At 41.7% G+C, this 27,104-nt stretch overlaps 1 protein-coding gene across 1 annotated transcript; it reads right to left on the reverse strand.

The window, feature by feature from the left end:
• Positions 1-1,837: 1,837 nt before the first annotated feature.
• On the reverse strand, positions 1,838-20,174 carry FAM168B (family with sequence similarity 168 member B). Its single transcript, XM_015427506.1, has 7 exons — positions 19,944-20,174; positions 15,173-15,253; positions 11,308-11,391; positions 10,469-10,611; positions 9,046-9,223; positions 7,728-7,852; positions 1,838-6,741 (listed from the first exon to the last, which is right to left on the reverse strand). The coding sequence occupies exons 2-6, from the start codon at positions 15,240-15,242 to the stop codon at positions 7,740-7,742; spliced, it is 588 nt and encodes a 195-aa protein (XP_015282992.1). The 5' UTR covers positions 15,243-15,253; positions 19,944-20,174; the 3' UTR covers positions 1,838-6,741; positions 7,728-7,739.
• Between the last annotated feature and the right edge of the window lie 6,930 nt (positions 20,175-27,104).

Consider the following 27,104-nt stretch of genomic DNA (forward strand, 5'->3'; position numbering starts at 1 on the left):
GAGCGAACTGATTTTGGAGCGTGTGGAATGTTCTAGAGAAGTGCCACCACCATTCCTCTTTTATTTGTAAGGGAGATGCCACTATGTATCCTTCTTGGATGGATATGAAGAATAGGAGGAGCTTGCTAATTTTCAAATCACCAAGAAGAGATTTAATACTTGAGACAAACATTTGTTCCTGTGCACACATCACAGCAGAATTCAAGCCAGTCAGATACACTAGGAATCATGTTCCTATTTGGTAGTAAGCAAGGCCTTGCCTCCCATGCAAGTCCATGGGCTCCCCTGGTAGCAGCCTTTGACACAGGGCTACTACATAGACCAAAGGGTCTTGGTTTGCTTGCTACTTTAAATTTCTAATCCCACTGAAAGGGAACCTGATCTGAGCAACTTTGTCCTTTGTGCTTCAGCTGTAGTTGCCCTTGCCCATTTCGCTGCCATCGAAAAATTTAATGGAATAAGGAAAAATGTGTTGAATTTTAGACTTACACAGGAGGGAAATCACACCTCTCTATAAGAACACAATCTTTGGTGACACTTCCATGCAGTACTCTTTTCTGGAACAATGCATCAGTACAATATATGGAATCTTTGACCAACAAGCAATACTGGTTTCCTTTTGAAGAAAATAGCAATCGTTTTGAAGTAGTGTTTGTTGGGGCAGCAAGACAACACATTGGTGGCATGACATGACCAGTACAATCCCTAGCAACGCTACATTTACCCAAATAGCAGTCTCCTAATTAGTTGGGGGAATGAGCAAAGGAGACCGAGTGAGAGGCGAGTTACTGGGATTATCTACTTATATATACCAAGATTTTTCCCTTTAAGAGAACTCTCAAATAAACCACACAGATGTTTAACCAGGAAGGTTTTTATTAAAAAGAAAATAAACAAAAATGCACCCACAATGAAACACATATAAGAGCTGACTAAGGAAAGCAAGTAGGAAAGGGGAGATTTTTAGGGAAGGACAATTACCGAGCTTGACAAGGTCCATAGAAGTAGCAAGTTGAAGAGCAAAATGGCCAGCGTTTCAGGAGGAGAGAGGAGAGCTCACAAAGTGGGGGTGTATGTGGTTGGTACCAGGAACACACACTGCTGGGTGGCACTAGTTATAGGGCAAAATGTACTCTTAGGCAGGGATAACAGGCAAACACAATGACTTAATGGTTTTACCAGAGGTAGACAAAAAGGTGTGAGAAGCTTGATACACAAGCACAGGATGAGAAGGGCATTTAGGAAAGTGAAAAGATTTAAGCGTTGATTAATTGCCAGTTAATCGGGGTATAATGGGAAGTGTGGGTGGGGTGCTGATGGGATTATGCTGAGTGAATCAATAGGTCTGAGATGACTCATTGTTTTAAAGTCATGCAAGAGCAAGGAGGTAGTAGCCAGCCAGCCGCTCTCACACCTTGAAAGCTGTTTTCCTGGCTGATGCCTGGCTGGCATCCATCTTGGTCCATTTTGGCCCAAGCAGTGCCCTGGCACTAAGATATTGGGGTGATGTATGGAGAGGTGTTCTGCCTCTATAAGCAATAAACTGCTCCTCTGCAAGAGGAGGGGTCTGACTGCTAAATAAGCAAAAGATGTAGCTCTGTTTAGGATTGCACTGTACATCATAAGGCAGGCCAGATCTGTATTTGACTTAAAACTTTCAAAATAAATTTGTGTCAAATGGTGGCCATCTGCACTGATCAGCTTGTCCAGAGTATGCAAATGTGTACGTGTATGTTTGGGGGGGGGGGGCTGTAATTGGCAGATAAATAAGACCACATTAAGCAACACAGTCAATCTTTATTGAAAACTGAAGTATTAATACATAACAATTCCTGTTACATAAACGTGCTTTTAAGAATTTAACTCTGAGCTCATCTACTAATTGGATTGCATAAAAATAAAAATGAATTTTACACAATTGGCTCAGAATGGAATTGCCACTCTTAAGTGTTGATGCAATAGTTCAATGCAGATGTGATGCTTTAAACTTGTTCTGGAAGACAACATTGACCTAAACTTGGAAAAAAGTACCAATACAACTGTTAAGACAGTTTTTCTTCTTAAAAAAAGTTATCAAAAAAGGAAACCTGTGCCTATTTTATAACAAACACTATTACTGGGGCCTCTTGAACCTCTGTTGCATGCACTCCCCCTTTCACCCCACAAGGGCAGCCAATAATAGCACTACAATAAAATCCCACTAACAGATCCGTTCTACTAAAAACAAGTCTGTACAGCAGCAAGCTAAATGAAGCTTCTCCAGTTTGCTTGCTAAGTGCTCAAAAAGTCACACCAGATTGGAAACAAGTCACACAGACACTGATGCTGGATAATTAGAGGTTAAACTGTTCAGAATACCTTGATATGTTAAACTGGCTCCTGATACACTCAAATTTTCTATCACATTAGAAAGGGTCAGATGCTCCTGTCTCTCCCACCTTAACTTCCTATTATTAGCTGTAAAACCCGTTCAAATAGCCTGAAAAAGACAAAGCTTAAACCCTCAAATCTGAGACACTAATGCAAAATAGGCTTTTAACTTTGTTATAATATTGACCTTCTTTCTGTCTGCACCCTGACCAAAAGGATCTTCACAGATGTTTCAATGCACACATGGAACTCCTCTGCCTGCATTTCTAGATCCATGGCAAATGGCAAACGGGAGGGGGGAAGGAGGGGAATAAGCTTCACATATTGAGAGCAACAGGTAACACAAAAGCTTTCCCTTCACTGAAGTCAACTGGGAAACAAGGCTTTCAGAGAAGTTCCACATGTGCATCAACACTCACACAAAGCTCTGGATTTGTGGGTGTTGTGTTCAACATGCAAAGACAGAAAAGGTATTTGTTTACTACCTGGACAGGTTCACATCCCTTGATGGTTCCTAGCAGAGTAACCCAATGCAAAAGGCTATGCCAATCCTCACATCTATCAGGGAGTTCATATAGTGACACGACTGACCAGCAGGAACATTAAAGCTTTTTTTTAAACCAATGCTTTTTTCAGAAGTAGCCACTAAAGACTGGATATTCATCTAAAAATGTCAACCTGATGTTTCCATCTAAGCAGATTTCACAAATACTCTGTTCCATATATAACAAGATAACCCCTCCAAGATTCCTGCATTTTAACCAGGACAAAGTTAAAGCTGCTTAAAAATACAGTGGTCAAGAAGTAGGAAGTTCTTGTTACAGAAACAAGTAAACGTTCTGCCCTGCCAATTCTAATTTCACCACAGAGATTAACACTGGTTGGAGAAGCCAACTGACAATGAAATGTTTTGATGTGAATGGTGTACCATGAGTTTTAGTCAGAAAAATTAGAACTCTAAGTGGCTTTTCAGTTTCAGAAATCCAGCTACTGTGAATCCCCTTCCTCCCCAACCCCATCACGATCACAACACCAAACACACCTTTTATGCTTGCTTTATAAATTTCTCAGAGTATTTCTTAGAATCTGTGTATCCTCAACAACGGTTTCTAGTTCAACATTTATAGCCAGGATTAATGGAGGCTTTATTAGCTTCCTCTTATTTGGTTAGTGCTAACACCTGTTACATCTACTAGCTTTTGGGCAAAGAGCAGTTCCACAGAATGCAATTTATTTTTTTAAGATACACACTTAGGATACTATCTGCCCAATCCTATACAGAATTACTCCAATCTAAATCCATTTATTTCAGTGGGTTTAGACTGGAATAATTCTCTAGACTACACTGTGTGTTACCTATTTTTGGAATCTCCTCTATACCTTCAATATTGTTTAAACGCATGTCTGAAGTGAAACCCAAGACTTTTGTTTTGTTATTGCTGATTTTTTAATTCAGTTCTAAGTTGATAAGTATATTGGCTGCATTCACTTGACAGCAGCTTGATTTGAGCCTTGTCTCTACTGCATTAAATTCCCCTTTAAAGTTTTCTGGGGAGTTCCAACACAGCTACATACGATGAATCTGAGATTTTACAACACACACACACCCGCGCACGCATACCCTCCCCACAGGAATTCTACATCGGGAGTGGAATGAGCAGCAGCAGAAGATCCACAACATCCCCCTGCTGTCTGTAACCCCATTTGAAGTACAAACTTTCAGTTTCATATTCATGCTTTTTATTATTTGCAACAATATACCAAGCTATATACACCCCTCGTCACTGTGCTTTTGGTTACTTCCCTAGTGAGTCTACTGGAAGCATAGGGCCACCTCCAGTAAAATGCCCTCTCCTCTCCCTCCCACCCACAGATTAGAAGTTCTGGAAGGTGCAGTGATCTTTTGCAATAAGTACTATTCCTCCCTTGCAGATGGATCCCATAACACAACTTAGAAGAAAGTGCTCAACTTAGATCACCTAAAGGCTGCAACTACTATGGTGTACAGAAAGTAAGAGGAAGCATTTAGAAATGTGAAATAGGAGAAAAATAAATTATAATGTTGTCCTTACCATTCACAAAGTGCTGCATGAGCAGAAGGCGTTCAGGGTAGTTATGCCAAGAGAGTGAAAGAGGTGCTGTATTCATTGGTTTTCATTTCAGCATAGCCTTGTTTCAAAACTCAATTGTTCTACATGGCCAGAGATATTTTTTTTAAACTTGAAATTTGCTAAATCGGACATCTGTCCATATCAAATTATCACTAGCCTGTGGAGCACTTTGTGAACTGATTCTTCAAAGAGAATAGCTAAGCAGACTCATCCTAAGCAGTACAGATTCAAATGGTAGGGGAAAGAAGGTCTTCTATACAGAAGGTTCTCAAGACTAAGATTTAAAGTAACTTTACTTTTTGTTGTGCTAAAGGCTTTTGGATGGGATGGGTCCATGGAAAATAAACTTTATAAAACCTAAAGTAAAAAAATATATGAAGAGTGCTTATTGCAAAAAAGTTAAGCCGTCAAGGCCCTGGCCTCAACTGGGGTGTGAGGTGCAGAAGCCTCCTACCCCAGGAAAGGACGGGAGAGCAGCATTAAAATCAGCAAGCATGCTACACAGGAGTAGCTACCAAATCTGATTAAAAGACTGATCACCCCCAGTATATCACTCCAAAATAAAGCAAAGGACACTCATATTTCACAATTTTAAAAGCCTTGTGAATGTACTACCAAAATACTACACAGAAATCATTAACTTTTAAAAGGGAATGGCGTTTATAACCATTTACTGCACAAATTTATTGCTGGCAACAAGTACTGGGAAAATAAATGTCCGATTACTGTATGTTAAATTATGCCAATTTAAAGAAAGCCCTTGATTGCATTTAGCAATGAAACTTTAAAAAAAATACAGGATCATAATGATTTTGGTACACAAATAAGGTTCCAAGACTAGCCCTATATCCCCAGAGCATTGACTGAGGTACTTCTGTAAAAACTCAAGCTGTAGCAGAGTTCAGAAGTGGTTCTTTGCAATGAAATACTGCATCTGCTTCCTTAACTCAGTTTTCCAAATGCAATTTTAGTAGGCAAAAAGAGGTTATGCAAAGTTTAACACAAAAAAAAAATACTGCCACCAATGAATACCTCTATACTCGATCATTTTCTAATTTAGTAACAATTTTTTTGGGGGGGGGGGGCAGAAAAACTCTTGTGTCCTGACAACCGCTCATTGCTACACTTTGTTCATAATCTATGCTGCAAGGAAATCAATCCAATAAAAAAGCCGTTTAAAATTATTTGTTCCCCTTTAAATATTAAACATGGAAACTTACTTCAGAACACATAGTTGAATTCCTTCCTACTGACTGAAATATTCTGGCATTAGTACATTTTACAAAAGCAAACTGGTCTAAACTGCAACATTTTCAGCTGGAAAGGACTAGTATGTTCTGGGGGGGGGCGGGGCAAAATTTGAAGCCAAATGGAATTTGATTCTACTGGCAGTGTGGAAATTTTCTGAACATAACAGCAATCATCTGAATCAGTGATTTTTCTAGGAGGTAAACCACTGTGTAGACAGTTTTCCACCTAATAATCTAACAAAGTAAGTATGCCTTGATGATCCAGACAGCAAGACAAGCTGCTTTTGTTCACTGATGACGGTACAACATTTTTGTATAATTTAATTCTTATCCTTAAGAATGTCCATGTAACACTGAATCAAAAAGGAAAAAAAGGAAATGGAATAGGTATGCATGGTAAACTGATCCTCTGTAAGATTTCTACAAACTACAAACTCCTTTTCCAGTCAATGAACTAGGAAAGGAAAATGTCACTTTATGGTGCCCCCTTCAACTGGTGCCTTCATCAACCTTAAAAGGTTAAAGCACTTCCTAATGTATAGTATGGTTTTTCTATGAAAAAAGAATCACTTTCACAATTCTACCTTTTAAGACCCTGCATACATTACAACAGTGCATTAGTAAAACAAATTGTAAAATACTTCTCGGCTCCTTTGGATTTTGCATATGACAGTTTTTGCATCAGTCACAGCAGGTAGATTGAGCAAGCTTTGTGTGTTTCTTAAACATGCATTCAACTAGATATGATCAATAAATTTATACTCCCTTTAATCATTATAATTAGCTAAAAAATTGCAAGACAGTCCACAAAACAGGATTTGCTTTAAGACTAACTCCTGGAGTTCCAAGATGTAAGATATGCAGCACTGGGAAATCTTCAGTGATCTGGAATTAGTGTTTAGCAAAGGGTTGCAAGCATCAGAAGAAATAAGTCCTGGTTGGAGGCATGAGGGCTTCAGCACCAACTTTTAAACCTCAGTTACTTGATTGCATATCTCCCATCTCTAAACCTGCAAAGGAGGGTGACAAAAAGCCTAAGTAGCATCTCAGTCTGGTTTACTGCAACAAAACATACCAATACAGATTTTTTTCAGATACAGCACATCACTAGGTGTCTCAGTCTCAAGACCAGCCATGTTACAAAGGCTTGCCAAGCAAAACAGTCTCTGTACAGTTTGTGTTCTAGAGACAGCATAGCCTTATTCTTCTTCCTCACTGAATGCACTGTATGTTGTTCACTTTGGAAATGCACCCACTAAAGCTGTACTAGAAAGCCCAGATATACTTATGTCTCATTTGAATGGATATTTTAATATAAGGATGAAATTGTGTTCAGACTGTCAATAGAACAGGGATGGAACATTCAATTATAAAAAAGATTCTGATCACTCTTAAAGTTTCCCCCCAAGATAACAAAGTTACTTCAAATACGGTTATTTTGCAATTGCCCAAATGCATCTACTATCTTTTCTGAAGAATGAGGCTAACTCGCATTGTTCACTTTTTGCTGAATGATCTTGAGGACTTAAATAGGGAGAGGAGAAATGAAACTGCTGAAAACTGCTGAGCCAATGTTTTCATAGCTACTTAAACCAGCTCGCTGGCAGTGTTGCTGGCTTGTTGAGTAGACGATATAGCAAGCATTTCCTTATGGAAAAGAGTGGTTTCTGCATACTGTAGGAGGCCAAGTAAAACCCTCAGACCCCAAGGGCCTCACTCAATAATTTTTTTATACAAAATCAAAATTATCATCATTAGGATCCTGAGTATATCAATAGCTGTGCTTGGAGAGCATTTTCCAACAGAAGAAACATCCAGGAAAACAAGGTTAAATACATTACTTACAGAGTGCAAATTCCAGAATGGCTCCTGACAACTACCTCCCCCACCCCACAAGAATTCAGTCATGTCTTATGCTAGTTCTCTCATGAAGAATCTGCTACAATTACTTGCCCACTTACAAATAAAAATAAAACAAGTTGTGCCAATTACTTACACTGCCTGGTAATCACCACTGTGGGGGCACATAGCTATAAGTTGGAGTTCCTGGGGCCCGATAAGTAGGCATTGTAACTGGGTGTGGGGCTACAGGAGTTGGGGAATGTGTTGTCAACAAGGTACCTGAAGGTGGAAAAATATTTCACGATTTCATAGCTTTAACAGATTACATCATGCATCCACAAATGAACGGTGACCAAGTTGACTAGATCTTTTGATAGAACGGAGATTTGTCTTCACTTACCGTGAATCTTCCTTCTCGGTGGTCCAGGAGTGGGGCAGTCCTTCCATGATTCCTTACTCATGGGACTTAGCCCCTCCCTCTCCACTTGCTAGCTGATATTAATATTTTTTGCTACTACCCAGTGTCTTCAAAATGTTTTTGCAGAGAACTGGGATCCACTGTGACTTCTTACCCAATGAATTTAAAAGACAACTATCAATATCAAACAGCTAGCAGCACACCAATGAAAACAAAAACAAAGTGAACTTCAGGTAGCAGCATGTGACCTTTTTTTGCACGAAAGACTCCCATTTTCACAGAACACTCAGATAAAGCCTAGCATTTCACATGTATCTTATATCAGGATTCTTTACATCAACCCTGTAATGTAAAGTCATGCTATTTCTATTCCACAGACAGGGAATACAGGGCCAAACTATATGTGATAACATAGACTCCTATTTTTAAATTAGTCCACCCCAGCAGTGGGGAACAGAACAGAAAGAGATAAACTATGGTAAGAGAGCGGGTATGGCACCCATCAACCAAATGTTCCTTTCGCACTTAAATTTATGTCCCACCCTTCCACAACATGCAAATTTTGCTGCAGACAGTTACACAATACTGATGGGTAACTCTTCAACCAAAAAGTATTTTCCTGATTTATAAACATATCACACATACCAAATAAACAGTATTAGAATCATCTACAATTCAAAAAGTCTCAAGTGTTGTGTTAAAGCTTGACTGAAGTGAATAGCAGAGGTTTCAGACAAAAAAAGTAGTTAATGATGCATTTGCAGTTTATGTAACTCAGCATCACTTCCTGGCTGGTAGAGTAAATGTTTTTTTAAATTTTTTTTTAGATAATACACAGGATTAATATCAGTAGCTATAAGCCACTTAAACAAAAAAAGCAGTATCCATGCTCATAGACATAATACACACTTACCAGAATATGCCTGAGAATTTACATGTGACATCTAGTTGACCAAGTTAATAGAGATCAAGGACAATTACTTTTAAACCAAAAAGTGAACTACAATTTCTACACAATCCTGTGACAGGATAACAAAAAGAAAGATGGCTGTACCTGCTGACATTGCCATTGTGGTCCCAGCCACCATTCCCATAGTGACACCATTTCCTCTAGGGGGTGGAATTGGTGCTGGATACATAGTTGCTGGCATTCCATTGGGCTGCACAACTGTAGTATGATGAATTACGTGGGGTGGTGCTGCATATAAAGGCTGTGTATAGTAAGTGCCTTGCTGTTGGGGGAAAAAACATAAACTTCTTCGCACTGGTGAACATGCATACATAAATAAGTTTCTGGAAAATGCCATTAATTACACAGACACGAAATCAGAGATGGAACACTGCATTCGAAATGGGGCAGGTATTAATTTCTCCCAAGCAAGCAGGGCTGATCTGCGCTCCACCCTCCATCTTTGCATTTTGTCTTCAGAAGAATACCTGATCTTTTAAAAAGAAAAGCAACTTACTGATCATGCTCAGTTCAAGACTAAGCATGTGTTCAGTCCCCAGACCCGACTGGCTCAGAATTTATTTGCTTATTTATACAGCAATACAGAACTGTGGCCCTTAAGAAAACAGCAAAACAGCTACTGCCCTAAAGAGCTTACAACCTAAAGAGGAAAGTAGTGGAGAGAGAGGGAAGCAGGGATAAAGAGGTGAAGACTATGCATTTATTTAATCTACTTATAACTCAATTTCTGCATCAGGTGAGTTAAAGTTAGTTTTGTGGACATTTTTCTCTGCTTTGCACATAAGATGGCAGTTCCATACATGAGATCTCAAAGATGCCTCTATGTGCTACATTGATACTGCAGTGCTTGTCCTCACTGGAATTCCCCAAGACAAAATCATTTGAAATCTGGATATTTAAATTTGTTCCTTGTATTTGCAGTCATTTATCACTTAGGAGTTTATATCCAAGTTCCTGTTCCTATCCATGCTAACTTGGAAACAGCATTCACTAATTTCAAGGGGCCAACACCCACATAAAGGTACATAGGACTGCAGCCTTTGGCGTTCCTATCCCAGTAGCTTGTAGAAAAAGTAGTATTTGCCACAACTATCATATACACATTCTGTTACTGCAGAACCACCACCCCTCCCATGGGATAGACCTGTACTACTTCTGATTATAGGTGATTGTATGCCCCATCATACAAAAATGCCCTGCACATAGAAAACTAAATATCATGGAGAATGATAAGCTATCTTCTTCCTCAAATGTTTACATTGATATGGACATGGGAGATGGAGAGATGCAACAGAATCATATTTCATAAGAAAAATAATTTAACCCCAAATGAGATAGCCCATAGAAGTGCTATCTAAAGTAAAACATGAGGAATGAGAAGAAAGAGACACAATACACATGTACTGAGTCATCTACTAGCTATATATTCACAAAACACTAGTCAGGACAAACCCTGTATTCTCCCATCATTCACAAAACAAGTGAGAAATCTCTCTTATGATTTTACCTGTGCATATGGATTCTGCTGTGGATAGGCACTTCGAACCGGATACACTGCAGTTTGGTAGGGATTGGGCGATGAAGAATAGGGAGGCACTGCCCCACTTGTGGGTGAACAGGAAACTTTATATGGTGTGCCTGGCGTATAACCTGAAACAAAGATAAAATAGCCACATTTAGTCTTTTTGTACTGACAGTCACTTGTCTTCAAATTTAGCTATGTGTCCTTCATCGTTTACAAAAATTTTATTACACTGCTCTCCTTACACATGTGTGTACCATAAGAAATCTCATGACAGACTTACCCAATGCAACATCTTAACTACAGACAGGCAAGTAACGATGAGAAAAAACAAACAACAGTATCTAAGGAAGACCATTTTGTATAGCTCTATGAGCTGCAAAAGCACTGTGCAATGAATGACATGCTGATAATAAAGCTACAGATTCCAAGCTAAGTCAGCCCAGAATCAGAAAATAATCTAACTACATGTTTTCAAGCCTCATCGGCCTAGTTTTACTAGCAGGATGCTGCGGCTGACAGGTTGAGAGGCAAAGAAAATGGAGCAACCCTAGCTCATGGATTTCTAAATTAACCAGTCCTTATATTGGGCATAATTACTGACCAAACATACACAGGGAATGGTCTTGATAAGCTTTTAAAAGGGGGTGCAGGTGGTGATTTTTCAAATTATCTCTTTGAACTGGGGGTGGAAGAAAGTTCATGTCAATCATTATTTCCCAAGCATAAAATATGTTTTGTACATACTACATACAATTTCTCATGTCTTTTGTCCCAGTACTCTCCATACTGTTAAGTTTTTCACAATGCTTCCACATACATACCTGTTTGGAATGTAGGATTTGCTGCAGGGTACATGTTAGGAGAATAGGCAGGAGCAGCAGCTGCATAGCCCATTGGGAATCCAGCTGAGAAGAAGCAGTCACAAAGTACTTTATTACCTACAGTGCTACCCAAATAGTATTTTCTAAATAAGCTAAAATTTATTAAAGCAACTTTATCACTATGTCTCTATTTATTTTTGCCATTTTGATCCCACCCTACCCCGTGAGCGGGCTCAGGACAGGTTACAGCATATCATAAAACCATAAACAATTCCATAAATACTCGGGTCCCAAATGTGGATCCAGCCTCAAGCTGGTAGACCCTATGAGCTGGCCAGCAAGGTGGTTTGGGGCTAAGGAGATAGGAGGAAAGGGTGCAACATGAATGTTGAGGGACATAGCAAGGGGGAAATGGCATCTCCCTTCATCCATGAGTCCCTGCAAGTTCCCCACTTGCAATTTAAAGAGAAACATCTCAGCAATATAAATGAAGGTCATGGGATTCAGACTTCTGCCTTCCAAGCAGGTAATATTCCATTACTGTATATAATGTCCAGCATACTCTTGATATCAACAGATGCTAACAGCAGCAACGTAAGTCAAAACTGTTGATAACTCATTTCCTCTCAAAACATTTGTTACCAAAATTATGTGTGAAGCTGTTTGGCTGAAAGCTCATATAGCCTAAGGCACACAAAACTGCTATACTAATTCCAGAGAATCAAGTGGAATAAGGCAGTATTTGTTGAATATATACAATCACAGGTTGAGGTTTAAATGATACCAAGTTATTTTTAAGATAAAATGTAAACATAGAATTACAGGGTTGAATCCAACCAGTCCCCCCCCCCCCACAATGAATGTTACCCAATCCCCTCCCTACTAAAGCCCTGGGTCTCAAATGGCTTTTGTATATGCAGGTCCCATGATCTCCAGCAACCACTTTATTTAGTGATCAAAGGGGACCACTCCTTTTTCCATCAGCAGAAAGCTGGATTCCTACCAAAGAGTTAGTACTCATACAAGCTATTAAAAGACAACACAACCAATCTTTCAGATTGCACAGAAAATATACATCTCAAACATATTTGGGCAAATTTTAGATATCTAGGCAGTAATTATGGAACTGGCCTGGCCTGTGTTTATTATGATGGATGGGTACTGCACGGTCAAACTGTTTCAGCCAAAAATATTCAGAAATAAACTCTGTATTATTGTGCAACAGAGTTATCATTTGAAGAATATCCCAAGGGTTGTTCACATGGCCATAAGCACAAATAATGCACACAGTCACATTTAAAGTGGATAGATCCAGAATCTGTGGGTAGTTGTGGCTACCTGCTAAACCAACATGTTGTAACAGGTGCATGTGTTCTCGGCGCCCAAGACTCTTAAAAAGGTTTACAAGCAATTTTTCTTAATAGTTGTTAATTCCACAAACATGTACTTGCTTACTCATACTGTGAATTCCACACAGAACTTTATTTTACACATCTGAAGTGTGCAAGCAAGGATTACAAATGACTACATCTCCAAGCACACATAGTGATACTACAAACTGAAATATCAATAAACATTTATATACTGTTTTCCTTAAGTGTTCAAGCCTTCAACACAAGCTGTCAATCTTTCCAACAGCCTATAAAGTAAGACACTATTAATAAAGACATGTTAAATGGTACTTTTCTAGTCACCAGAGGTGAGCAAGAATTTCTTCCATGAGACTAAGCATGGAAGATTTACTGAAAACCTGCATTAACTCTTTTGAGCTACATACCTAACATTCAATTGTACATTAGTAGTCTCCTAAATTGTTAGCTTGGTGACCTTTGTGGACTTATTTGCCAAGTCCCTCACAGTAGGACAGGGCTGAGACATAATGGTTTGTCTGAGACCAAACAGTCAGTTTATGGCCAAGATGATATTTGAACTACAGACATGGTAACCACTCTAACCACTGCACTAGATGCACTTGAAAAGTCTGCATGCTTAAACATCCTGTTGCAAGGCTGAAATCAGTGCATTTCAAATACTGTAAAAAGATGCTAACAACTCTAAGGCTGAACATTTATCTGCACTTACTTAAAAGGAAGCCCAATTTAATACAGAGGGACCTGCTTTTGAGTAAGCTTTATAGGACTGCACTGCCTATTGCTTAATAGGAACTCTGAATTTTATACTATAGTCAATGGGAACATATCAATTGGCATATTTTTTAAGATTACATAGTAGCATTAACAGCTTCCTACTAAGTGGGGGAGCCTCTAGTAACTCCAGGTTCCTTGTAGCTGTGGAGAGATTCTTTTCTAGCAGTGCCTGGGCTTCATCAATATCATACTCCAGCATTACGTTGGCCCCCAACCAGAGGCACACTTTATCTGTAGGAGGAACTGATGCTTTACAGTAGAGGTTTATCTGCCAATAAAAATCTGGTTTCCATTGTTTTTGTGGACTCTTTTTTCTTCTGCATGTTCTTTAAGATCTCTAATGTCTGCTTAATTCCAGGAATTTGATTTTTTAAATCTTTTCTCCTGGGCAAGGTTAAGCTCCATATATTATATTTCTGATACTGTTCATCCAAGTTTCTTGAGCACTATGTCTGCTGTCTCTTCTCCTGGCTGTTTTCATGAAAGAATCAACATCTTCTATGAAGACCGCCTTGGGAATACCCATATGAGCCCTCTTAATGCCTGCGGGGCCATCACCACGAACTGCCTCGTCACTGGTGGCCGCTGCCATCTTGAATTATTTTCACTTTTGACAGATCCTAACAGCAGTTTACAGAAGCTATTTTAACTAAAAGGAATCAACATTTTGTAGATACTAAGTATTTGCAAGAAATACTAATGCTTCTAGTGAGGCAAGAATAGCAGAGTATTCCTGCAAATACATCACTTCCTCATGAAGAAACAAAGGAAGAGCAGCACAACCTTTTATAGTCATGCACCAGAAGAAAAATGATGGCGCCTTATCTTGCATTAAGTACATGGCAGTATATTTTCTATTACTGTTAGTTCATTTCAGAATATAATCAAGATCAGATACTGAATATTAATCTGTCAAGTGAACCATTTTATAGCCCCAAACAGAATGTTAAGCCATGATATCAAATCATCCTCTGATCTGCATTACTTGAAACCAAACTGAGTGGTTCTGCTGAAATGTGATGAAGATTATTTTGAACACTGAGACTACAGTCCTGTACCCGTAGGCTAAAATGTAAAAGATCCCACTGTAAGTGTACAAAATAGTACTTCTTGTATGATGCTATACAAGAAAGATTAGTTTAAATGAAAACAATTACTTCAGCAATTTCAATCAATGTCATGCAGCTTTTCCAAGCACAGAAATAGGAAAAAACCACCCTTAGCACTGTAGTTTTGTGGCCCTTTCCATGCCTTCTGGACCCAGAAAAGAATACAGAACCAGCATTAGCTCTGAGGCACTTTCTGCGCCTTCTGGGATCACAGCCAAGTAGCACAATTGCTCACCACAGGACCTGCTGCCTCAGGGTAGCGCCACCAATCTGCACATGACATGTTACCTACCTACCCTTTTGGAAGACTGACAGTAGAAAGTACAACCACAGTTTCCTGGAATTCTCCTGTGTTTCTGATATCCTTTATACCAGAAGAAAGTGGTGTTGCAAATGCAAACTGATGTAACATCACTCAAGCCCAGTTTCTCTAGATCTACACATGCAGCCAACAGCAGTTTTTGGCTACCTTCACGGCTTGAACAGTTTGTTATTTAGATGTCCAATAGGAGATAACTGGCTACTCCATCCAAACTGTAATTTGAAATCAAAACTCAATATCCAGTTTATTTATTACCACCAAGGTAATATGTTTAGAGTTTTACATACCTGGATAACCAATTCCTTTGGCATTTGCATAGGGAACCCCAGAAGATCCAGGACTATAGACAGGATTCATGATTTCAATAACTGTAAGAAAGAAGTTGGGAAAAGACTATGAAGTTCATAAACACTATTGTTCAAGTGAAATATTAAACAGATACCCTAATTTCATCTTACATTCTCACTTCCTTGCACATGCAACAAACGCTCTTCTTCGCTTTAACATTGTTAATTGCATCCTCTGATGACATGCCGGCTAGTACCACATGAAAGAGTGATCATAAGCAGGGTGGATCCAAGACCATTTTCCCTCTGCCAGCAGTGTGTAACTTCTGGCACCCCCCATGGCAGCCTGAAATGCCACACTGAAATCTTGCTGGATCCACCCCACATCTTTACAATGCAGCCTTATGCCTCTATACCATTGCCTGCAAATGCACACAGGCCCAAATGAAGGTTAACTACCACTTTGTTTTAACAATACTTCCTGGAAGTGACAATCATAGTTTTGTTGCACTTCAGAGAACAAAAGTTCTCTTAAGAGGGAAAACGATCCCTTTAAAAGATATGCTCATACTTCTTTGCACGGATACAAAATTGCCCCTGCCCAACAAACCAATTGTAAAGCCTCTAGCGGTTATACAAGCAATTCTTTGGGTGTATGTTTGGGGAACTAACCCAACAACAAGCCCCTGGACCAGCTGATCTGATTCTTTTAAGGGTTACTAATGTGTTCATAGTATCTAAAGGAAGACTACACAGTTGCCCTAATATTTGGCACAATATCTTTCTGCATATATTGCAGCTTGTAACAGTTTTTAGCACTTATATAGCTCAGAGACCAGCCCTGAAATGAGAGGTTTAGTTATGCAGTTCTTAACTGTCAAATTCTCAATGCTTATTTCTTTAGATAATTCAACACCCTAAACTAAAATTTAATCTCAATATATTGTTTGCTAAAAGACATAGAATACCATGGATTATTTTCATTCTCTGAAAATAAAACAAAGACACTCAAATTTGGTTTCAAATAACGATTTGCTTTCAAGATCTACTTTTAGAAGCTTTATCTAAAAGTTACTATTTACTGGCTTCGATCCCACAGAAAATCCCTGCTGATTGAAGAAATTCTCATCAGCAGAATGTGAATTCCAACCTCTCCTGTGAAGCCAAGATGCTCCCCAAAATTCTGGAGGACAAGACATTCCTGGAAGCATGATGAGGAGAGAGTCAGAGGTATGCAGTAGGAGGGAGGAATTGGCAAAAAATCACCCCTCCCTTCCATCTGCAGAAATCTTCTACCAACCCATCATAAATAATATAAGTACAGGCTCTGAGCCACCAATTTCAAATTAGGAATTACAACTTTCATTTTGGGAATGAAGCTTAGCATCTGCTTGATTTAATGCAGCCACAGGTGAAAATGTTTATTCAGGAAATGTAGCACAAGTTAAGAAGAAGAAGAGATTGGATTTATACCCCGCCCTTCACTACCTGAAGGAGTCTCAGAGAGGCTTAGAAACTCCTTTCCCTTCCCCTCCCCACAACAGACACCCCGTGACGTAGGTGGGGCTGAGTGAGCTCTTTCAAGAACTGCTCTTGAGAGAACAGCTCTGAGAGAACTTGTGACTGACCCAAGGTCACGCCAGCAGCTGCATGTGGTGGAGTGGGGAATAAAACCCAGTTGTCCCAGATTAGAGTCCTCACTCCTAACCACTGCACCAAACTGTGTCCAACCCAATAACAATTCAGAGGGGTATGACAAGGGTGCATCCTTGCTCCACATCTATTTAATTTATACTTGAATGACTTCGTTCCTAGACTGCAAACTATACCTACCCATGCACCTTATATTGGATCTTATCTGCTATATGCTGATGACTTAATGCTGATATTAAGGACGCGCATTGGGCTGAAATTTGAAATAAGACCCTTTATTGCGTATTGTGACAATGAATTATTGGAAATTAACTAAGATAAATCTAAAATAGCAATATTTACTAAATCATCTAAAAGACAAAGTAAGGAATGGAAAATAGGAGCTTATAAATGCCAGCAGGTTGATGAATTTAAATACTCAGGCATTATTTTTCAATCAAATCTGAAGTGGACCAAGCATGTCCAATATCTTAAAGGGAAAGTTGAACTAGCACTATTGGCACTTAAAAATATATATTTTTTACACCTGTGGAGCCCAATATATTTCGGCTCTTCTGAAAGCATATCAAGCCTTAATTTTATCTCGTATTTTGTATGGTTCCCCAATATGGTTCACAGATTCGGTAGACCTTTTGGAAATAACTCAGTTAACCTTTTTTCCATAAAGTTTTATCTCAGCCACCATCTATCGCTTCTTCAGTGATACATTTAGAGTTAGAGTTACCAAAGATCTCGACCTTAATTTGGAAAGCTATAAATACTGAACCAGCTGGCGCATTTAGAACAGAATGTTCACATTTTGGAGCATTCAGATTAGCCTTGTGACACAGAATAATTTGCAACAAGTGCTGTATCTGCATATTTTTGAAGACAATATAAAGTGTGTGTGAGGTACCTAACCCTAGGATAATCTTCCCAAGTTTGGCATATCTAACTCAAAATTAGGAAATAAACAACCAGTACTCAACTCGAACACTGCATGTTACTTACAGCACTTTTCAAGAAGAATCCACTACCAACAACATTTTTATAAAGTTAGACCAGTTTACCCTGCACAGTTTTACAACTGAGATACAGATGTTCGATGGATAGGATATACAAATATCAGAACTCCTTTCACCCAATGCAGTAAAATCAGAATGATTGTTTTGCTGGTTGCAGAACCAGGCAATAAGACATTCTGCTATCTGAAATGGAATGTCGATGTTCAGACAATTGCCAACAAGGAAGCACTCAGCAGGCAGCTGAAAACAGAACAGCAAGAAAGCACTCCTTGCTCTTCCCTCAGCAGTCACTTCACAAGGCTGTGCCAGAGTTAAGCAAAACTGAAGGGCACTTCAAATATTTAAGTTAATACATGAATAGCATGAAATTACAAAAAGATATGGCCTATCTACATTTTCTTGGAAGTAAGCCCCATTTTAAAACGGTGGGGTTTCTTATGAATAGACACATACAGAACTGCACTGCAAGTCTTCTCAAAAGACTCCTGAAAACTGAGGGAATTTTGTGACTGCTCAAGCATATTCTTGCACCCCACAGACTACAATTTCTCACCCTACCCCCTTTCAAGTTCCTAAGAAAACAAAGCTTGTTCCATCACAGTATGTTTCCAGCACTTTCAGGTTCTAATTTAGTACACACACTTAGGCCAGACCATACATGCTGATTCTTGGTTATTAAACTTTACTAAAAAGCCTCTACTCACACTGGCCTGGTAGTCTGCTACCAATCACTTGCAAATCAGTTTAATAGCTCGTAAAATCTCAGGTTTCTGTAAAGATGGCTTAAAGGAAAAGCAACGTAAACATAATAAAGATACATTTTATGGCTTAACTTCTAATTCTGGCAATTAATTTTAACTACCAAAAATGTGGCTCATAATTTGAGTTCTCAATGACTACTGATATGTGGAACTAGAGATATATAAACTTTTCTCACACTGCTTTCAATTGTACAGCTCCAGATCTTTCATCACTAAAAAGTCCCAAATGTGCTTCTAGAAAACTGCCTGAATGAAAATCCCCAATACCATAGTGGCAAAATGAAGCTCAAAAATTTTGGATCACATCCAGTGTATATTTAGTATTCATATATGGTTGTCGAAAACACCTAAGACAGCACTGAACATGTTACCTAAGTGTCTATACAACTTTTATTGACATGGTGTTCTATAATCAATACCCTTGGTTTGGGACATTCATACAAATCATGCTGAGGATAAATCTGTTCTTATAACCAAGCAGTAAGCTCTGTATTACACTGTATAGAAAGCATATGTCTAAGTGACTAAGCAACTGTATCCTAACCATTTTTAGTTGACAGTGAGGGCCACAGAGATCACTAATTTTCATCCACAACCGGTGTGCACAGGTTTATAGTGATACAGTTCAACAACATACATATATCTTTGGAAATACATATCACCGATTTTAACTGAACTCGTTCCCAGGAAAGAAACGGGACTGCAGCCTCAAAGAACGCAAAACCCCAAACAGTCTCTCATATTTTAAGTGAGGAAACTCTGAAAGTCTCATTCAGGAAGACCACCACGGGTGCAATTTTTCTCTCTGCGCAGCGCTCCAATTTTAAGACTGCTTACACGTTTTTCTCTTTGTCACCGCGGCCGATAGTGAGCGGAAGCACAGCCTAATCCCCTCTCCCCTCCCCTGGCAAAGCGGGCACCTCTTCCAATGCTTCCCGCGGCCACAACACTAACTTGGCGAGGCGCCCTCGCGACCTAACCTAAACCCGGGCCCAAGGAGGATATCCCCCCCGCGCCGAGAGTCGCCAAGCGCGCCCGCAAAGCATCGCCGTGGCATAGCCAGAAAGAGGCCAAGAAACGGAACGCGGCCGCCTCCTCGCCTCAGGGCGGCGTGAGCGGCTCTGCCCTCTCCGCAGGGCCTCGCACTGGCCGTACATCCCCCACCGCGGCCTTGCCCGGGGAATTGCAACCAGGGCGGGGGGAAAGAGGCAAACACGGAGCGGCGAACCCCGCGGGGGCGCCGGGAGGCAGAACGGCTGGCCACCCCCTCCCCTTCTCCTTCCCTTCCCGAGGGGGCCGCGGTGGAGGGGAGGAGCCGAGGCGGCTGCGGCGGCGCTCGGCTCCTTCACTTACGAGACTGCGGCGGTTTGTCGCAGCGGCGGCGCCGGCCCGGCTGTGGCTCTCTCGCTCTCGGTGGCTGAGGCGGGAGGGGGCCGAGCCTGGAGCGGCTGCCGCGGCTGCTGCTATTTCACTACAGGTCCCTCCCGGCGGCTCCTTCCAGGCTGTCTCTCGTTCGCTGCTGCTCTCCGGAGAACTGCGCAGCAACCTAGCGGCCCAGGACGTCACATCCGCCAGGCGGCTGGGTGCAGAGGATGGACGGCGGCCGTGCAAGCCTGAAGCCCCCAAAGGCAAGGGGAAACCACCGTCACGTGCGTGGGGGAGTAACACGAAGGGTCAGCCCCTGTCACGTGGTGCCAGGGCAGCGCGCGCCCTGTCAGTCTCTTTTCAGGTTTCGCTTGGGAGGGAAGTAGGATTGCGTCGTCTTTCCGGATTTTGTTCAGGAATCCATATCCTATCTTACCCTTCAGGCTGATAGCTTTAGAAATCGCGAGGACGAAAATTAGTTAACTCCCCCAGACACATAACACCGCCTAAAGGAAACAAGTGAGCGTTTGTGTGGGTATCCTCCTAAAGAAATGCAGCCATTAATGTTCCTTTACTTATTTATTTGGAAAAAAGAATTTATAACCTGCCGTCTGCCTTTCCACTCTAAAAATAAAAAAGTCTTCAAAGTGCAAAACACCTTTATTTAAAAACATTCATTTAAAAACAGGCACTAAAACAAGAAAATAACACCAATCTACAGTGCATATTTAGTTCCTATCAGTAGTAAATTAACAAGAAAAATAGGGCTACAGTCCTAAGAACACTTGCTTGTAAGTAAGGCCAACTGAATTAATTGAGACTTTAGGAATAGACTGGATTATGATTGCTTCTAAAAGTGTAAGTGTAAAAGTGTTTAAAAGTCTAATCAGTTACACCCATCTATGTCTAATGAAATCAATGGGTTTAGAAGGGTACAGTGGTGGGACCCACAAGGACTTACAGGGAGCAATCTCATTTCCCCTCCCCCACTATATCCTCTTTTCCTTCTCTGCAGTCCTCTAGCACGGTGTCAAACAATCTGGCCTGCAAGGCCCTGGCTGTTTTCTGCTTCCTTTTCCAGTTCTGCTGCTGCAGCCATGTTGCAGCTTGCTTTACCAGATTCTCTCAATCACACAGGAGAGATAGATAGGCAAGTCTCTCCTGTGTGATTGAGAGAGTCTGGTAAAACACTGGCTGAGGCTCCTCCCCCTCCTCCTCTCACAGGGAGGGAACCAGCCAGAGCTTGCTTCCTGGCCAGGCTGCCTCAATTGTATACAGAAGACAAAGGGAAGCTTTTATTTCCTTCACTGGCTGAGGCTCCTCCCTGGAGGGAATGAATGAGGGAGAGCTTGGTTTGCTAGGCTGCCTCAGTCGCAGGGGAGAAATACCAAGCACCTTTAAGACCAACAAAGTTTTGTTCAAGGTATGAGCATTTGTGTGCCTTGCTACAGTGTGTGTGTGTGTTGTTGGGTTTTTTATGCCAGGGCTCTCCTGGGTGCAACTGGGTTCCCTCCCCCTTTTCACTGTATTCATGGCCTCATGATCCAGTCTTTCTCAGAAAGAAAGCAATCTGAACTATTTTAGAGGAGGAACACCAACAAGCTAGTGAGGTGGATTAGGCTGAGTGTGTGTGTCCACACCAAGTTCACCCAGCACATTTCCTTTGTAGGAAGTTGTAGTTATTTCTTTGGGGGAAAGTGCAGTTTTGTAGACAAATACATAGCCCTCAGTCTGTGTCAGGATGCCTTCTCATGTTCTTGATCAGCACATGAAGCAACTTGTGTACAAAAGCTCACAATGCCCAGCCATTTCATGTTTTCCCCCTGGGTCCTAGGCTCAGAACACTGAGCATGAGATTTCTGTAATGAATGTCAATAAATCAAAAGTAGGTTTGCAGCTTACAGATACACACCTGAACAGTATTCTCAAGATTGCTACAGCACAGACATTTTGATGCAATAATTCAGAGCAAAAGGTGTCAGTTATCAGAGACTGTTAAAAAGACAAAATATTGCAAGAGTGCTAGTGTTTTAAGCATGTTTTATTTAAAGTTTAAAAATATTTAATTGTGTAACTGTGTCCTTTATAAAGTTTATATCTCCATTACCTGGCATTATATTTTATGACACACATGGCCCAGCCCAGCAAGGTCTCGTTTATGTCAGATCTGGCCCACATAACAAATGAGTTTGACACCCCTGTTCTACAGCCTCTCCCCTTTTCTTTCTTTCTTCTCTCTTCCCACCCAGCAGCCAACGCCCACCTTCATCTTGCCTTCCTTCCCTTACCCTGGCAGCCTCTTCCTGGGGAAACTCTGCTTGATTCCAGTTATTGAGCTGGGCCAAACCAAGTTCAATGGTGCCAGCTGCTGGGCTTGGCCCTGATGTACAAGAGGGAACCCACAAATCTTGTGGGGGAAGCACCTCAATTTCCACTGTATTCCACTCCCTACATTGTTTCCTTTCCCCCTTCTCCTGGCAAACTACATGTCCTCACCCCTCCATGTTTCCTTTTTGCCTTTCCATTCACTCATTCTTCCTCTTCAGCTGCATTTATTTACTTCATTTATACCCTGCTTTTCTCCACAATGGGGACCCAAAGCAGCTTACATCATTCTTCTCCATTTTATCCTCACAACAAACCTGTGAGGTACGTTAAGCAGAGAGTGTGTGACTGACCGAAGGTCATCTATGGCAGAGCAGAAATTTGAACCTAGGTGTCCCATCCTAATCTGAAACTAACCACTACACCAAAGAAGAACCCCATGAAGAAATGCATTTTTTCTTTGGAGGTTTAAAATGAGCAAAACCTTCACCCTGAGGGAATATATAATTGTGACATTTTTTTCCCTGAAGGAGATGCAGCTGAAGTTAGTGGAAATGCATTCCATGCTACTAACTGATGCCACCTGAGCAAAGCTGGATCTCAAAGCACCCCACATTGTAAACCTGTTCTTTTCCCATACAAAACTGGTTGAACACTACCTTCATGGCCCAATGAGCACACCCACAATTTCTCCATCTTATGTGTATGGAATGTCAGTTTATGTTCAGAACATCCAGAGCTCCCTTTAGATTAGATGAAAAGGAGCAACAGAAGATGGGTGTCACCTGCATATTGGTGGCACCTCACTCCAAATATTCAGATAATCTTTCTCAGCCTTTCCAGTATTTCTCAGCATTTAGGAAGGGGCTATGTCTCAGTGGTAGAGCATCTGCTTCACATGCAGAAGGTGCCAGGTTCAATCTCTGGCATCTCCAGCTAAAAAGGATCAGATAGTAGGTGATAGGAAAGGCTTCTCCCTGAGACCCTGGAGAGCTGCTGTCAGTCTGAGTAGACAATACTGCCCTTGGTGGACCACGGGTCTGATTCAGTTTATAGTAGCTTCACATGTGTTTATTTTACATAATACACATTAGAGATATGAACATATAAAGCTGCTTTATAATAAGCTAGACCATTGGTCCATCTTGCTTAGCAACTAGATTACCTACTTTGAGGTGCCAGAGATGGACAGGTATGTCCTAAACACCTGCCACGTGAGCTCCTTTAACTGCAGATGCTAGGAACTGAAATCAACCTGTCAGAACTTATTAACAGCTGTTTCCATAACGGGGGGCCACCACCAAGACTCACCATCTCTTGACTGTATCCAGTGACCAACAATTTGATATCAGATGGACCTGTCAGAAGATTAGTTGTACTGGAAAGTACATACATAAGATGCTCCCTGTTACTGCTTAGAGGCCCAGGCTTGGACACACGAAGTACACATATGCTTCTGTGTTTGCCATTATTACATTTATACATTGCCTATTCCTAACATGGAACCCACAGCTACCATAGAACCTTGGTTCCTAAGAGGTCCATTATCCAAGCACTGACCAGGCTTATACCTGTTTAGATTTTTCTAGGTTCCTGTATAATACGTCTTCCAGCCATACCTTGTAAGATGCTGTCTCCCATGGGTACATTGGTTGTGAGAATAGACTCGAATGTGGAACTAGGAGCTGGATGTTTTAACAATAGCTTGTGATATGGTATGGCTATGTGTTAAAGAAGTTAATTAAACCTTCTCAAGATGTGTACATTTTTGTGGGTCACGGGGGTGTTTTCCTTTAGACATGGAACAGATGAACAGTACAGTGACCCAGTGGCTGGAGGGGTTTTTTTTTTGTAATAGTGACATATTGCTTCAAAAGCACCATGACAAAGGAAGACCTCCCCCCTTTCTGAACTGTTGTATCAGCTCCAGCCACAGATTCACACTGCTATTGTTTTCTCTTGGCCGGGCCATTATGGAGCCAGGAAAGAAGTGCATAAGAGACAAATTCCAGATGGGTAGCTGTTTGACAGCCCAAACCCATTTCTAGTTGGTATCCTGTGAGTACTCAGCAGTGGGGAAATACTTCCAAGAAAGTCATACTGCAAGGAGGGTAGTGCAATTGCACCAGATCCGACAACAATCTTATCACAACTCTGAGGCCTGCCTTATGAAACCTGAAAATGGAGACCCTTTTCCCAGAGCTTTGGCTTGCTCTGTGTGGTGCAGGCTGAGGATGCTTCCTTTGGCCTGACGTTTGTGGGTCTCTGGTTCAGGTCAGGAGTGGGGTGCCCCTGCTGTTGGGGCTACCCTATAGTAAGGCTGCGCCTCTGGGCTACAATGGATGCAGCCAACCAATGCACAGCAATGCTGGCATGGCTCCCTAATGTCATCCTGCCCCTACCCACGTGCCAAACAACACCTGAAGGAACAAAGGAGACCGAGTAGACTTCACTGTAAGGAGGTCTGGCAAGGCCTGAACACACTCTGGGAAGGTCTGCAGCCATGAGCTCAGCACCTCTTCCTACAGGTGAACAAAGAGAACATTCTGACCACAACATCCACATGCCCAAGGCCTCTTCTGCACAAAGGTTTGGCTGGGCAGAGTTTCGGAGAGTCAGGCAAGTGGGGTGAATTCACTAGGGCCGGAACAAGAGAATACACAACTGAGTATTCATGTCATGTCCTTAATACATGTGAGCGTTCAGTTCCTCTCAGCATAGGTCAGAGCAGCCTCAGAGTGTAAAGTGAGGCCTGAATAGCCTGTGGGAGGATCTGTTGGGACTGCATCACAGGCCTTTATTTATGTCATTACTGTACAGAAATTCCTCCTGTAAGTGTCCTATGCTTGGCTGAGGGATCCAGCTTCCCAAGTGGGTCCTGGGAGCAATTTCCAGCACACTGAAATACAATTTCAAATGGTTGTCTCTTGAATAAGAGGGCTAACTCCCAGGTCCCTTTGCCTTGTTGGAGTCATCTGCCTGTGGAGCAAGCTGGGGTGGAGAGATTTGGCCCCTCCTTCCTTCAATTGTGCCAGAGGCCTTTTCCTGTTGGGAACTCCAGCTTACCCTTCCTAGTCCAGGTGGTAGAAAAGAGCAAGAGCCCAGTAGCACCTTAAAGACAAATAAATATGTGGCAGGCAGGGTATGAGCTTTCGTGAGTCACTGCTCAGTTCTTCTTTTGTTAATCTTGAAGGTGCTACTGGACTCTTGCTCTTTTCCACTGCTACAGACAGACTAAGGTCCTTTCCGCACTTGGATCTCATCCCTGGTTTTATCAGAGTGCAACTCGCAACACAATACCTTGAATTTATCGCTGGTTATAACAGCATCCATTTATCCTGGGACAAGTGTGGGGCGATGTTAGATGGCCGCTAAGAAAGAACCGGAGAGCGATTTCAACAGTAGTGATCAGCTTTATTGTAGGTACGAACAAGCGCTTGAAAGAAGTCATAACCAGAACAACTTAACATTAACATTTATTTACAATAAACAACCAATGAGGTTGTGCGGATAACGTCCAATGAAAGTTCTTCCCGCGCAGGGAATTGGTACAGTTCTGATTGGTCGCTGTTGTGGACCGACCAATAGCAAGTTGGCTCGGAGGAGCCTTCCTCTGGCTCGAGCTTATCATGGAGAGATAATGCGGCAATTCATGTAAGCCTTTTCGAATACACCACAGGCGAAACCGGGGTGACGTCAACGTAATGTGGAAACAAAGAATACCCCAAGATAATTACAGGGGTGAACTCGAGTGTAGTGTAGAATGTAAGTTCAGGGACGGCTGAACCAGGATTTAAGGTCTAGTGCGGAAAGGACCTAACTCGGCTATCCATCTTGATCTAGTCTAGGTGGAGCAATAACCGGCGCTGACCACTGCTTGCTGATTATGGTGCCACTCACTTCTGGCTCAGCTGTGTTCCCTTCCAGTCTGGACGGAGAACTGCACAACCAATGCCTTGATCCTGCAGAGGCCTTTGTCCCTTATAATAGCTCACTGGGGAAAAGACCCATGTGGCAAACAGAGGTATTGGTTCAATTTTCGTGGCAGGCAGGCGGGTGGGAGGGTGGGGGATGAAACTCACTTCTGGCTCAGCTGTGTTCCCTTCCAGTCTGGACGGAGAACTGCACAACCAATGCCTTGATCCTGCAGAGGCCTTTGTCCCTTATAATAGCTCACTGGGGAAAAGACCCATGTGGCAAACAGAGGTATTGGTTCAATTTTCGTGGCAGGCAGGCGGGTGGGAGGGTGGGGGATGAATGTGTAATGTATTCAGATGCTGCCTGAATGCATTAGGAGGTATGTAAATCCTCCCATAGAGAAGCCATGCAAAGCTTCAAGCTTCAGCAGGGATTCGCGCCGAAAAGTATTGTGGCCAATCAGATTTGAATGTTTGTAAGCGGGACCGCTTATGATTGGTCGTTCATGCACACAACCTGATAGGTTGGTTTAATGTACAGTAGGTGTGGCTACATTAGCCCGGAATGTTTAAATACCGAGCAGCTGAAATGGACAAGCTGTTCGGGCTATGAGGAGTTGTACCGTGTCAGAAGAAGTCGATTGAAGAGCTGAATAAACCTGAGTTTTCTGAAATCACTCTCTGACTACTTTGTTAAGCACGGACTTAACAATTGGCGACGAGGGTGGGATCCAGGAGCGGGTAGGCAGCCCCGCTGGTCCCGAACCAACGACGGACAACCAAGAGCAGCAGCTCGCCGTGGCAGAGCAGCGACAGGCACCACCAGCACCGGTGGCAGCGATCGCAGCTATGGCCAATAGCCCGAAGTTCGAGGCATTCGAACCAGCGACCGAGGACTGGGACGCCT

The sequence above is a fragment of the Gekko japonicus genome, unplaced genomic scaffold (assembly GCF_001447785.1).
Source record: "Gekko japonicus isolate JY-2015 unplaced genomic scaffold, Gekko_japonicus_V1.1 scaffold346, whole genome shotgun sequence".
Classification (NCBI taxonomy): domain Eukaryota; kingdom Metazoa; phylum Chordata; class Lepidosauria; order Squamata; family Gekkonidae; genus Gekko; species Gekko japonicus.